Source organism: Diorhabda carinulata, chromosome X (assembly GCF_026250575.1).
Source record: "Diorhabda carinulata isolate Delta chromosome X, icDioCari1.1, whole genome shotgun sequence".
Lineage (NCBI taxonomy): Eukaryota > Metazoa > Arthropoda > Insecta > Coleoptera > Chrysomelidae > Diorhabda > Diorhabda carinulata.
In genome coordinates, this window is record NC_079472.1 from 49,193,805 (window position 1) to 49,209,535 (window position 15,731).

Sequence of the window (15,731 nt, forward strand, 5' to 3'; positions counted from 1 at the left end):
TCCAGAAAGTATTAATTATGAATCCAAAACAATCAAGTCTAGGTACGTAAGTCTTGATTGCACAATTTTTAATCACAACATAAGATGCGATACGTTAAGGAGATACTGATTTTAAATAGCTACATTTGATTTTTCAAACGCGTGCATAGAAAAGGCTCAAAAGATACATGGCTTGATTGTATCTACACACACTGACACTCGCGAGCGTAGATGCATAAGCACGGGAATTGTTGACTTTATTCATCGTTTTTGTTAAAAAAAATTGAAAATCTTACTTTCGGGTCCCAAAAATTAAGTGCCTTAGTCATGTGTCTAACTTGCCTAGGCCATAGTCCGCCCCAGCCACCAAGATGTGTAAGTTAATTTCGAGAAATGAAAATCACAACGGACAATATCCGTATTTTAGGGTCTTTACAGTGTCGTTTGAATGCCTTTTTCACAAAAAAAACTTACACAGACATTGTGGAATGGGCCTGTGTATTGTTATGGTTCAATATCTAGCCCGTCTTGGAGAGTTCGGGTCACAAACGAAAAACGCGTGCCTTCAGTTGCTCCAGGACGTTAACTTAGAACTGTTTGGCTGACATTCTCGATTAATTATGTCGTGGATAACGAAAGAATGATCAACGTTGTCGTCAGTCGCGACTTGAACATCTTTGCTTCTATTAGACTTCGCGGACTTGTTTACAGATTTCAAATATACAGGTAGGTACCACTAGTAAGTACCTGACTCATCCAGCTTCTACTGCCGCTATGAATACGCCATAACATATCATTGTAGATTATTTCTGGCAATTGTTTTTGTTCATAAGTGACAAATTTTTGCACATAAATTTATTTCTTTTTATTCACCTCATCAAACGATTGGTTAGACATCGTTCAGATGTTATTAGTGACATTCTACCGTGGGTAGAAGTGGTAACGGGATTTTGATATAAACTTGTCTTTATATAGCAACTGCAATTTGCGAAAAATATTCGATGATTTTTTTGGTAGATTTTATTAATATTGGAATCACATCACCTAGCTTGGGATATGAGTAATTAATTTTGACCACACAACTAGAATATTTTCTTTAGAAAAATACGTGCCATCGATATCGCATAAGCTTGAAGCTAAACTGCTATAGAGAGCCTAATTACTAGTTAAATTTATGAATAGATACTCATTGTTCTGTTTTTTCTTTTGTCGAATTAGATTAGATGAAAAAGTGCCTACAAGTCATAAGAACATCACGAATGTGACAACGAATAATAGTGAAGTACGTCCAATTCTGAGGTGGGAAACATATATTGGATATACGATGATAGATAGAGAAGTAGGAGACTGAAATGCAAAAAAGCTGTGGAGGACAAGAGCAATGAATTCGTAAGGGAAACTTCGGAAGATGGAGAAAAACATATTAGATATTTAAATAACATTTTGATTATTACGTTCCATTAGCTATTCTCGATAGTGGAAAAAACAAAAAAGTCTATTTACTAAAACACTCAGATTTCCACAATCCCACATTGTTTAAGTAGCAGTAGCAGTAAATAATGTGTTCACTACAAATGTAGGTACAATATACCAATACGTTTGTATTTAAGCAAAGATTAAGATTTTAATGATTCTGAAATTGTTATACTTAGTTCAATGTATTTGCCAATAATATCTGCAATATGATAATACATCCATGTATTATACAGATAACAATACCATGAAATATTTACTGAGCTACATCTTAGAAACATGAATATTAATTGATTACAATGTAAAAATTTCTACTTGTATGAGTTAAATTAAATTTAATAAAAGTAGATGATAAACCAGTTCGTGGGAAAACCAGTAGCGTCATTTAAAAAAATGTCAATATGGAAATAATTTCATTTTGGAGAGCAAATGATGAGGCACTTCTCAGATATTTAACAGCTTATAATTAGTGATTGCGGAATCGTTCTTGCACACAGGGTTATCCAAAAGCATCGGAAGATTATAATTATTGTCATATTTTCGGTTTGAAAATCGCATAAGTGACTAGTTGTATAAATTTTATGGAAAATGGATAAAGTGAGTAACGAGCTGAATTGAATATTTGTTAGCAATACACTTACGCAAATGAAAGAGAAGCTTCTTTCGGAATTCCAGAAAGTATTAATTATGAATCCAAAACAATCAAGTCTGGGTACTTAAGTATTGATTGCACTATTTTCAATTTTAACTTAAGATGCAATACGTTCAGGAGACACTGATTTTAAATAGCTACATTTGACTTTTTAAACGCGTGCATAGAAAAGGTTCGAAAGATACAAGGCTCGATTATATCTACACTCGCGAGCGTAGATGCATAAACACGGGAATTGTGAAGATTTTATTGAAAATGGAAAAATTGATTATCGAGCTGAATTGAATATTTGTTTTTGGACAGTAATACACCTACGCAAATGAACGATAAGCCAGACACTTTGTACGGAAACTTGGCACCATCATTTACGACCATAAAATTTTAGACTGCACAATTGAATTAACAAAGTCTGAGACGGTTTCATCTCATGGAAAAGTGGGTAACCTTTTTTGAATTAGCCATGGGATTAAGTTCATTGACTACTTTCATAGAAGAACGTGCTTCTTCATCAAAACGTGAAATATACGAAGTGCATTTCGAGTTGATTTGGCTCCCACGATATTTTCCGGATGTTTCTCCCAGCAATTTTTCCTGTTTCTTAATCTCAAAGTTTCACTTACACAAGAGACATTTTCATCAGTCAACGACGTTATTGCATATATAAACGCCTATTTTGAAGAGAAATAAGGCAACGAACATTTGGAGGAATCAAAATGCTATGAAATCGCTAAACATAGTCTAGAGACTTAAAAAGATACTAGGTTGAAATATAATAATGATTATTTAAAAAAATGTATTGTTCAATCGAATTATGTTTCCACTTTCTAGAATTAAAATTCGGGGATCAAATAGAATTTTCAATACAAATTGGATAAAAGTTAGTAAATCGTTAGTTCATTATTCACCAGACTTAACAATAATATGAAGTAAATGTTATGTTCTACCAGTTCCATCGATCTTCTAATATCACGAAAAGTTGATCGTTATTACAAATAATGTATTTTCTGTCATATTTTTTGTGCGAATACACAAAAAGAAAGTGGAAAATAATTTCTGATATCAAATAAAGTGTTTATCTTGAAAATTTTGGCAGTATTATGAATTATGGTAAAGCTTGTGCTCCAAATTTCGTATGTCTGTGTTCAATATTTACGACAGTTCACAATTGGAACAGAAAGTGTTAGTACCATTGATTTGGGGAGAATCTCGAAACAAAAATATCGCTTAAGTTTAAATTTTTGAACATTTTCTTCAATCACTCTATAAAATCATATTTGATACACTGGAACAACTTTTTATAAGTACTATTTTCTTCGAAAGGAAAACACTTCTTGTAAATTTACTATTCAGTAATAATTTGCTTTCCTTTCCTAAATACAGATGCCTTGTCTTTATTTCTTATGCGTATGAGTAATACGCATAATAATAAAATTTCGTCAAACAGACTCAGTGGCTAATAAAAAAAGGAACCAAGGGAATAAGATTATATAATATAGTAAAGCTATATCTTAGACAACAATTTTGTATACTACGAACGGGGATCTATTAAATGACTTACGGAATCCCCAATTTAACGCTTCTGGATTTCTGTTTATGAGATTATGTGAAGAAAAACAACTTATTATACCAACGCCGCTTCGTTACAAGAAGTAAGACGAATACTACATGAGCACCACTTGTTGTCCCCACCTTATTCGGTCTTTCTCAATATTTTGGATTTTTATCAATTTTACTGTTTTGTCCTTCCATTATTTCGTTAAGCTCATTATTCCCTAACCACTCATATTCATTCTCATCTATTTACTTTAGTTCTAGTATTATTTCAATATTTTTTTTTTCAAATATTTTCTTCGTAAGATACATGATTTCCTTTTAGTTTAGTTCTATTCATCTTTCTTCCCTTCTCTTATTATCCTAATGTCGCTTCTTGCTATCAATGCTATATCACCTGCACTATAAACTTCATAATGGAATAACATTTCTCTATCTAAATTTTGATAAAATAATTAAATTATAATAATTTGAATATTAGTCCATTTTCACAAATCTCACAAATTAATAAAAATGATAAAATAATAGAGTTTTAGAAAATCCATACAATAAAATATGTCAAAAGAAGAACTATCAATTTGTACCACATTTATACAACAAATTAATATTAGAAAAACCGTTATTTTGCTACCCGACAATTTTTCTGTGCGGTTTTTTCAAGGAAATCCCACTGCCGGCTGGCGAAAATTTTCAAAGAGTAGCCGAATAACTGACGGTATAAAGTCATCGAATTTACGATTTACTGGCAGTCAGATTCTAGCTCGCGTCCGTGGAAGGTTTGAGAAACTTTTCCCCTACACTTAACACTACACGTGAACGAGTGAAAGTATAATTTGAAAAAAAAAATATATATATATCATGGCTACAATAAATGGAGATCAGTGTAATAATACCAAGGCGAAAAAACCAAGACCTTTATTAGCTAGAACTTGGTCAGATAATTATGAAATAAAGGATGTTGAGATACCCGGATCGCCTCAAACACCTAGAACTTCTACTACTCCAGGTAGGTCAATTTATCTATTATTTTGGTAAGTATAATTCGTTAATATAACTAAACAGAAACTTTTGCTTTATGAAAGTTATTATTATAATGTTTTCCAAAAATAATCTATTCAAAATAAAAATACATATTTGCAAAAAAGTATAAGAACATACATTCATAGAAATTGTTACTTATTAGATTTTCACGAGTATTAATGAATTGATAATAGCAATAATAGCAAAATAATTATTTATATAATATGTATAATTTTCTCAGAAATATTTTACATTTAAAAATATCCTAAGATCTACACTCTTTTACGAGTAGACTTATTTTTAAAGAACATCATGCAATCAAAAGATAACTTGAAAATATATTTTTGAAATACTCTGGTCTGTTCTGTTCCTTCGTGACTATAAAATCGGTGTCAACGCGATATTAGGGAGATCCATCAAATTCACTCTTTTGTTTCTTGCGATGTGGGAAGCTTGTATGTCGTTTTGTATTGGATTCTTCCAATTTGTGAAATGTGTGAAATGAATCATCGCATTGCCCCATACAAAGTTTTCATGAAAAACACCATAATTTTTGTGGTTCGGAATAAAGAATCCCTGTATTATTGGTTTTTCATCATATTGCATTACCCAAAATGTCAATTGGCCTATTCTTTGTCGCTCAGTTGCATGTATCAAAGTCTAATCATCTTTAAACATGTTGTAACTACTCTCCTACGAGAATGGTATGTTATTCGTTATACGAGGATAATTTTTCAAGTAAAGAACTATTTTATGATGTAATAGAAGAAAATTTGGTTATAAACGTAAATTGTATTTCATTTTTTCTGTATTAAACTTAGTCGCCACTAATATTCAAACATTCACTATTTTGTGGCTTCATATTTTAGATGCCATTATTAAAGAACTACCACCGCTAAACGAGTTGGTAATAATTTCTTTTTCATAATTTTTTAAATGCTTTCTCAGAAGATAGTTTTAGCGACAGAGTGTAATAGTTAGGCTGTGTACGAATTTCCTCACCAACTTTTTGTGTCTTTATTAAAGGCATTAGACCATCCAAATCAGTATTTATCAAAACGACTTTATTAAAAAGCTTAAACCATTTATGCACAACAAGTTCCCAATAAACTTCAGCAGGATGAATTTTTTTGCATTTAAAGATCGAATAATTGAATGAACTTCACAGTCGATAATATTACTGATGACATGGTGATAAACCATATTTCTCCATTCAACAACGACACAAACGTGAAACGTAATGGCGGTGTATTGAGAGACTGGCAACTTTGAATTGACGTTACTCGACAAGATAAGCGGACACGATGCATAATCGGTTCTTAGTTTAAAAATGACCCTCGTATGTCATTTAAGGACATTAATAAACACAAGCATGTATCAACAATTGTGGAATCCAGCGAGTATATAGTGTTCCAACAAAATTTCTCTTATGCTGGTTATACTTATGTATCGGTATCGAATTTATGATTCCACGTAACATAAAATTCATCATTTAGTTTTTGCTAGTCTTCTAAGAAAACGATTGGAGACCACATTTTTGTAATTTACAATCTCCTTGGCAGTCAAACGTTAGTTTGAATGATAAGGATATATGTACACTCTTTTGATGTACTTCCAAAGTTAGGTACAGTAGAACCCCGGTTATCCGTGCCTCGATTATCCGTGTTCGCGATTATCCGTGGTGCGAGGAGAATAGTAAAAAGAAAAAATCAGGGCGCCCGACTTTTGAGATGGAATACCCATTTCTTTCCTTGCTCAATACCACCCTTTGGAGTAATAAATTATTGAAGATTTGTTGGGTAAAAAATAAACACCTTGAATTTATTCGTATGTACGTAATTATTAAAAATATGCACCCATTCATTACAAGAAGTATCCGTATCGGAGGAGAGAAATTATGTAAAATAAAATATTAAACTTTAAATGTGTACATATGTAATTAAGGTTTCAGACGCCTGACCTATTATTGATTCTGAGAAGCGTTTATGCCTAAGTAGAAAGAGTTGCAAAGCCTGAATTGCTAATTCATTCCAGCAAATGGTTTGTGTTGATTATTATTGATTCTGAGAAGAGTTTATGACCAAGTAGAAAAATTCGCAAAGCCTGAATTGCTAAATCATTCCAGCAAATGGTTTTTGTTGATTTTCCCCCTACTCAAACCTCACTTTTGTTCACTTTCAGTGTTTCAGTAGCTTCTGATTAGTTTTCACCTACTGATCGGTTGGCTAGTTTCTTTGTTTATTGACTATGGCTTCAAAACGTAAGCGTGTCGTGCTTTCTTTGGAACAAAAAGTATTCATTATTAACCGTGTCTTAGATCGCGGTGAGAGTGTAAGAAAAGTGGCGGGTGAGTTTGGTGTGGGAGAGCAGACAGTGCGTGATTTAATTAAACGAAAGGATGAAATTTTGCGGTTCATATCTTCAGCTGATTCCACATCTCTGCTAGCGTCAGGAAGAAAAACAATGAGGAAGTCAACATTATCTGACATGGAATCAGCTTTGTTTGAATGGTTTAAACAAAAACGTGCTGAAGGGATTCCTATCTCAGGACCGATGGTTTGTGAAAAAGCTAAGTGGTTTCACGAAAGGTTGAATATTGATGAACCATTTGGAGCTTCACAGGGTTGGTTATTTAGATTTAAAAACCGGCATGGGATTAGACAATTAGACATTCAAGGCGAAAGTCTAAGTGGCGATTTAACAGCTGCTACAGTTTTCAATGAGGAATTTGGTTCATTGATCTCAAAATTAAGCTCCTGGACATAAATCTAGTAAGGAAAGGCTCACTGTCATGACATGTTCAAATGCATCGGGTACACACAAGCTAAAACTAACAGTGATCGGGAAAGCTAAAAAACCACGATCGTTCAAAGGAACAGACGTGAAAAGACTTCCGTGTAACTATTACAGCCATCCAAAAGCTTGGATGAATCAGGCTATTTTCAAAGAATGGTTTTTTCAAGATTTCGTGCCATCTGTGAAGAAATTTCAGGAAGAAAATGGACTTCCAAAGAAAGCTGTTCTCCTACTTGACAACGCTCCTAGTCACCCATCAGAATCTACCCTGAAAACCGAGGATGGGCTAATTTTTGTCACCTACCTTCCTCCTAACGTCACATCATTGATACAACCAATGGACCAGGGCGTCATTTCTTCCTTAAAACGGAGGTATAAAAAGATTTTTCTCCGTTTCCTTCTCCAAGAAAATTGTGTCGATTCAATGAAGGACCTCCTCAAAATGTGGACAATAAAAGATGCCATTTTTGCTGTTTGTGATGCATGGGAAAACTTGCCATCGAGTACATTAAGACTTTGCTGGGCAAAAATTTTGGACCAAGAATATGGGGAAGAAGACAACATGGATGAGCACGATGATGTACAAACTTGCCTTGAACTGTCTAGATCTATTCCAGATTTCATCAATGTTGACCGAAACGATATTGTTGATTGGCTGCAAAAAGATGAAAATGAGGAGGGGTTTGAAATCCAAACCGATAGTGACATTGTAGCGCATTATCTTAGTAGTGATACACCATCTACTTCTCAACTGCCTGATTCGGAGGAGATTGATAGTGACACTGACAATTGTTTTGGTCCGACAAAAGAGAAAATTCAACCAACAAAAGCAATGGAAGCAATTGATATTCTTCTGAATTTTTGCGAGCAGGAAAATTTTGATTTAAACGACGTCATCAGTCTCAGAAAAATCAGGACCGAGGTGAGAAAAGTTATTGCCAACCGTAAAAAACAAAAACTGATAACATCTTATTTTCGACCTATGTAAATTCACTCCCCGATGTATTTTTCATTCTTTTTGATTTTTTAATTACTAAGAATGCATTCGATTTATGTTTTCTTTTCTATTTTGTACATAAATATAAACTGTTGTTAGAGAAAATATGTTACGTATTTACTTACAATAGCGTCTAGTAAAATATTACTATCTCCGGGAATATCTCTAATTGGTGTTAATTATGTTTGTACATGCTTATAATTGATAATTTTGATGTATTGATTTACATTTCTACAAAAATTGATGTTCAATAAATTTTTTCTCGATTAACCGTGGTTTTCATTTATCCGTGTAAGGGGGACCCCACCATTACCCCGGATAATCGGGGTTCTACTGTATATATTTATTTATCTTGTTTATATTTCCACCTATTTTGATATTTTCGTTTTCACTGTTCCTCAATTTTGCTGTAGTTGAAGGGTAACTGTAATACAAGGTGGTAGGTTATCTCATTCAAGGAGAAATTGGGACTCAAACACTTCTTCCACTACCTCCCAATTCTTCTTAAATTCATTATCGTGTGTTTTAATGCATACCATAATCTTAGTTTAGTTTCTTATTATTGTCTATGTGTCTACGATGGTTAACCCAGGTTTGTTCTAATGATATGATTTGTTATAGTCATCATAATCATTTTTGTATTGGTTATTGCTTTCAATAGATAGGATTATGTGCTTATCTTGACATTTGATTCATATTTTTGAAAATTTAAATTTAGATTGGTCGAATTTAACCTTTTCAATGAGAATTAACTATAGTCTATTTTTATGCAAGTAATAAAACCAAACCAATACGATCATTTTAAATATTATTACAGAATAATCTTGATATTTTCATAAATGTACCTGTGCTACATTGTAAATGTTGGTGGCGATAGTTCATCTTTTGAGTCCGAATCTGATTTAGATTTGTGAGAAGTAGCTCCAATTATACTGGAGTGTTTTAATATTAAAATTATTATTTATGAATGTAATGATGTTTAAAAGTCAAAGCTTTGACCCTTATACCCATATAATCAGTATGACACAATTTTCTTAACATACTTAGTGGAATAAAATTTTTTAGAAAAAATTGCACTTTTCACCTTGAGCTGTTTAGAAGTTATAAGTTAGGTTATAGTTAAGTGTACGATCAATATATTCATTATATTTATTTTTTACTGCATACCAAAAGGGATACGATTATCGATTACGAATGCTTTATTATTTTAATACTCCAACATTCATAAAAATAGACTATACCAAGGTGGTCAAATTTTGCATTTCGTAACAAATTTCTCTTTCATAATGTCAAGCGAAAGTCGAAACGGTGTCTAACAAACTAAAAATAATAGTTTCCGTTATTTGTTTACTTCACACAAGCGCATGTTTGTTGATGAGTGCGACAAGTTAAAGCTTGCACGTATCAGCTAATTTGTTTATTAATCTTTAACTGTGAATGATTTATTCGGCGTTTATGATCATAGTTTAGTCCCAGTTATCCCTGTGAGATGCAAGAACGTGATGTGATTTATACTTTTTGGCAACTTTTTTTATAGTTCATGTATGAATTGTTTTCTTTCTCGTAATTCCCGATTAGTAAGCTTTAAAATGGGTGAAACCGAGAATCTATCGGTTGAAACTCGAGCGTTAATCGCAAGTCTCTTTCTAGTCTAGGCAAAGGTAACTGTACCATTGCCGTCGAATTAAAAATACATCGACATACCGTGGACTAGAACATGGAAAAAAAATTCGCAATAAAAACCGTTCAGGGAGGCCTCGGAAAACTATAATCGCTGAAGGCAAACGTATTAAGAAGCTGGTCTTTTTGGTAAATCAAACTTTTTGTCCTCTGTAGATTAAACTGATATAAAATAAATGTTGCAAAAGGCGTATCTATTGGTGTTTTAATTCGCAAAAATAATAAAATTCGGAAAACAAGCAACACATTTAAAATATTTAAAAATAAATGAGTGATGCGATAATTCTTGTGGGATGTATATATACAAACTTTAATTTCTTAGACTGTTCATATATGTTTATTATTCTAAATGTTCTTGATTTTAAGTTTCTTCTGTTTTAAAATTATTTTTTTTGATAATTTTTAAAAGAAAGATGAAAATTGAAATTTAGACTTATTTCAGTCTGTTTCAAAATATGATATTGACACTGACAATTTGCGTATTTTTATTAATCAATATTTCACCTTCAATATCAAAATAAGAATAAAATTTGTTTTAATAAGAAAAATGAATTTTGATACGGTAGGTTGTTTAGTATAAAAACGAAAATTGCCAGTGTCAATATCATATTTTGAAAAAGACTGTCGAAAATAAGTCGAAACGTTAATTTTTACTTTCTTTTAAAAAATATATAAGTATTCGAAAGCTCGGAACATATATTAAAGTTAGTCCACTTTGGTGTTTCATTGCCACGTTCCCAATACGAAAACGCTTTATATATATATATATATATATATATATATATATATATATATATACCAAAACACTTTTAGCATTTAGATGTTAATAGAGAAGTTGAATTTCAAAACAACCCTTACCTATTTTTTTGTAGTTCTCAATTTATTGGACTTCCTAAAATCGAAATTTTTTATATATTCTCATGCAAAATTTTCTAATACCTCCATAAAATATAATTTGAAAATAAAACAAACTCTCGAAATATCTACAGTCTTTTTCTCTTTGAAGCACGATGACGATTGTCTTGTGAAAGTCTAAAAAATGTATCCAAGAAGGGATGAACACAGATGCCCACTTCCTGACTTCCAAAAATTATGTTTTTCAATAGAAAATGTAAGAAAACGTATAATTTTCAAAACCTCCTAATAAATTTTTAGAGTTCCTCATCCCCTTCACTTAAACGAAATACTGGTAACAACGATGGCCAAACAATGTGTTATATATACTGCGACCGAAAGAATCTATTCTGTCTTCTGTTTTTTCTAAGGCCCCGAGGTATTTACAGCTAATCTATTAATCTCACTCATTTCAAAAAGTCTAGGATATGGGATTGCTCTCGCTGCAAAAAATCTATTTCATATTCTCTCAAGTGTACTACTTTGGAGTTCTGTAGTCTCTCAAACTTTGAGCGAATGTGGATTCTGGTTTCATCCTCTTCGTAACAGAATCTGCAGTTGCATCCAATAGACAACACAAGATAATCAAAAATACAAAAATTAAACTTCATATTTTGGACCGAATATATATCTCACTCTGTATCATATCTGCATATTGATGTTTGTAATATCTGTTTATTTATAGAAAAGGTTGCTTTAACTTTTGGAAATAAAAATTATCCAATATTATATAGATATCCTCAATCTCCTAAATAGCTATAATTTTCATAGTTCTCACACTGGCTTATTGATAAATGAGGTTCCTAATAATATTGAAATTAAAATAATAAATAATTAAAATAATTAAAATATTGATCTACATAGAAAGCTGTGCGTAATCATGAAAACGCTCAATAATAACAGTGTTGTTGATAGTTTATACTTTTGATAAACTGCAGATTGTAACAGTTTCAAAACATCATAATGTATTACATTGAAAATACATCATAATTGTTTCACATACTAATTTGAGTATAGGATCATAAATACGGCGATGATGTGTTGATAACCTCTGTAATCAGTGTTACAATTTTCGACTGTTATATTATTATATCTAAATGTAGTAAACATATATACAGGATGTCCCGTGAATTAGAATCTTAAATTAAAGGAATGAAAATATTCAACATACAAATTTAAAATTAGGTATAGGTCATAGTTTGCTTGGTACACAACATAAATATTAGTTTTTACAAATACTCTTACTAACTTCAATATATTTTCTGAGCTTTCGAATACTTATGTATTCATCATCTGGGAAATAATTAATTAAGATTTTCGTTGGTTTTGAATCGTATTCTTGTACAAAATTTTAAAATTCAATTAAAATATTCAAATTTTGAAACCTATGAATTTTAAATATTTTAACAAGAATACGATTCAAAATCACCGAAAATCTTAATTAATTATTTCTCAGACGATGAATACATAAGTATTCGAAAGCTCGGAAAATATATTAAAGTTAGTCCACTTTGGTGTTTCATTGCCATGTGACGTAAATGCAAAAACTTCAGTTTTAGAGAAGATTGAATAACACCATACAAAAATGACTGTTTTTTCATTCCATACGTCGCTATGGTATAAGTAAGTTATATGCCGATATACCTGCCTAACGACTTTAAAATTTCGAGCAGCAGAATTAAACGTGTTCCTATCACTGCCACAATTAACTATATCATCAGAAAACGAATACTTAAGTGATGTGGCACTGGTGAGTGGCGACATCGATTCAGCACCAATCGATAAACTTCAAAGAAATCATCTCATACGAAATAAAGTATTTTCACGTACTTCTTTGTTCTCATAAAGTATAGAGTACAATTACTTGAAATAACGTACAATATTTCATTATAAAGTATGGGTGACAACCATAAGGACAATACATCTTGTCATACGTCGTTTATTGTCAAGGCTGAAATTCACGAATTGCACTTTGAGTTGTCTAGCCTCTAGTACTTGTGACATTTGACATTTGAGGTTTCTAAGCTAGGAAACCGAAAAATATTAGCAACTAATCAAGGAACATTATTAATAATAATCACATACAAATAAAATTTACATTACCCCAGTTTCTAAAGACGGTAATTTGATTATGGTAACGCGAGTGGTATGGTGAAACTTGCTAGTGGTAGTAGGTATTCCATATTATTATAGTATTTCAACTATATGTCTTTACGTCTACATTGTCTTCATATTAATGATTTGCATTGGCGTAACTATTCGTCTAGCCGTAGGAGTTATATCTAAAAAAATCTCTTTCTGGGGACGGGCTTGGAAAGTACTGGGCTATCCTTGAAGTTACGTCAACGATTATACGAATATTTTAAAAAAGCATAATATGCCTTCTAGCTGTGAATTAATGGACTGGATTTCCTAGATTATAATTAAACTTGATATAATTATTATTTTGTAATATGTAATTATTGGTGACCGAGGTTACCTATTGGTGATAAAATGGTCTAGCTTCTTTTAGTCATTGACACAAGGTATCTTTTGGAAAATTAATCTCATAAAATCCTGGAACGTGAAAAATTGAGTGAAATTAGAAATGTTGAATGCTGAATTTGTTTTCAAAAACTGTTTTCTTCTAAAGAAACACACTACTACTTATTAGGAGCTCGTCTTTTTATGTTAAGAGCAACAGGAGTTTCATGTTGGAAGACGTTACACTAGGTCTGCGTGACCGTTTTGCTATTGAGCGTTAAATTTTTGTCTAATGGATTGGAGAGGAAGGTATATTTGTTGTATGTTTGTATGTATATTGATATTGGGGTATCATATACACAGTGACACAAAGAATATATTTTTTAATGTAGATTTGTTACTTTACGAACAATATATTGTAATATTGGAGCCATTATTAACGTTTGAACTGTTGTAGACAACAGCAACACTTTGAGACAGAATAGCATAACATGTGATTGCTTTCCAAGTAGTTTTTTCTGTAACTTAAAACACGCCGAACTACAAAGTTCCTCCTAGAAGCTAGCGTTAATACTTTGCAGTCACCAAACTTAAATTTCATTAAACATACTTGGGAATGATTGCACAAATTGCAATTGTTCCAAAAAGTTGCTTGAAAGGAGATGCCACAAGCAGACATCTACTACCTTTACCATATTACAGGTGTATATTCAATATTAATGTCCCGAGTGCATGTCAAATTGTCAATAATTTAATTTTCTCGAGTGTGCGAATGCGCACAAGAGGAAATTATGAGACAATTTGACATGCACGAGAGAAAAATTTAATTTAAAATAAACTTAATTCTGTGTTTAAAATTTGTTATTCTTTAAATTATACCGTAGTTGACGATCATCATATTGGCATTGAATTGGTATCTACGGTAACTTATTGACAACAGTTTTGTTCGTGAAAAAATATTTCAAAATGAGTTTACATCCTAGACGAAAATTTGGCACTAGTGCAAATTATCGATAATTTGCACTAGTGCAGTATTATCGCTGAAATTTGATCGTTGCTAGGTAAACATAAAATATTACAGCTTTTTGGTTGGCTTAAATTTTTCGAAGGAAATAGTCAGCTAAATATAAGTGTAAATACATTATTCTTTTTTCATTCTTGATGGAAGGCTATAACATTATTAATGAAGAATTATTATATAGAAAGTGATTCGTTGTGCTAATGTAGCGATACATTTGGCGTAAATGAAGAATTTACCAACAACATAAACTAAGAGTAATCATTACTTCAATAAGATACTAAATTTTATGATAAAAATTGCCATAATTTGCTCCATTTGTTGACAGAAAATCATAAATTTATAAATTTCAAATCTCTGATGGTGTTTGAGTAACATGAGTTCGGAGACATCTAGGTTTGAAAAAATACTATTGCTGTACACTTCTAAATATAGCTTGTATCACAAACTTTTTGTGGATATGGTTTGTACAGATTTCGATAATAATCTGACCATTACATTGATAGAAATAAAGCAGTGCTGGAAGAAATTTGATTGGTGAAAAATTCACTGAAAATAACCAATTGGAGAAAACTATGAGATGTGAATTTGATGAGTTTATCACTGAATGTTAATGGCGAAATGAAACTTTATCACAGTTATCACAAAGTAATTTGTGTAGCTCAAAATTTAATGAAAAACTATTGATTGAATCCAACATGGTGGTCAATTGAAATTCTTGATTCATTGTAACTAGTCGAGAATAATGTCGAAAAATTGAGCACACAAAACTTTTGGGGAATGGTTCTTCGAAAAAGATCATAACAAATTATTTGTATCTTGAAACGTTCACACATTCGAGCACAGTTTACTTTTACTTTCCAAAAGAACATTTGCCAAGGACAGTTTACTATGAATTTCCAAAAGAGCATTTTGAGTTTAGTTTTTGTATTCAAAGGTGAACTTTCTCAAACTCGTATTGTAACTTTGGGTTTCACTTACAATGCTTGGATGGATGAATAAAAAAGAATCGACTTATACCAGATTTCATATTTTTTTAGATCTAGGAAAGTCTTATACTCTACTACAAATTTTGTGCAAAACAGAAATAGCTTTAATACTTCTGCACGCGTACATCAGACGTGGTAATCCATTACAGAATGGAATCATAACTGTTGATGAGACACATCAATTATAAGAAAATGACAGTCCATAAGATGGGGCACACG

At 31.8% G+C, this 15,731-nt stretch overlaps 1 protein-coding gene across 1 annotated transcript in view; it reads left to right on the plus strand.

Moving 5' to 3' along the window:
- Positions 1–4,404: 4,404 nt before the first annotated feature.
- Positions 4,405–15,731, plus strand: part of LOC130902493 (GTP cyclohydrolase 1) — a 49,825-nt gene continuing 38,498 nt past the window's right edge. The window contains exon 1 of the mRNA XM_057814683.1: positions 4,405–4,661. Coding sequence (XP_057670666.1) covers positions 4,514–4,661 — 148 coding nt within the window. The 5' untranslated portion in view covers positions 4,405–4,513. The remainder of the gene's footprint in view (positions 4,662–15,731) is intronic.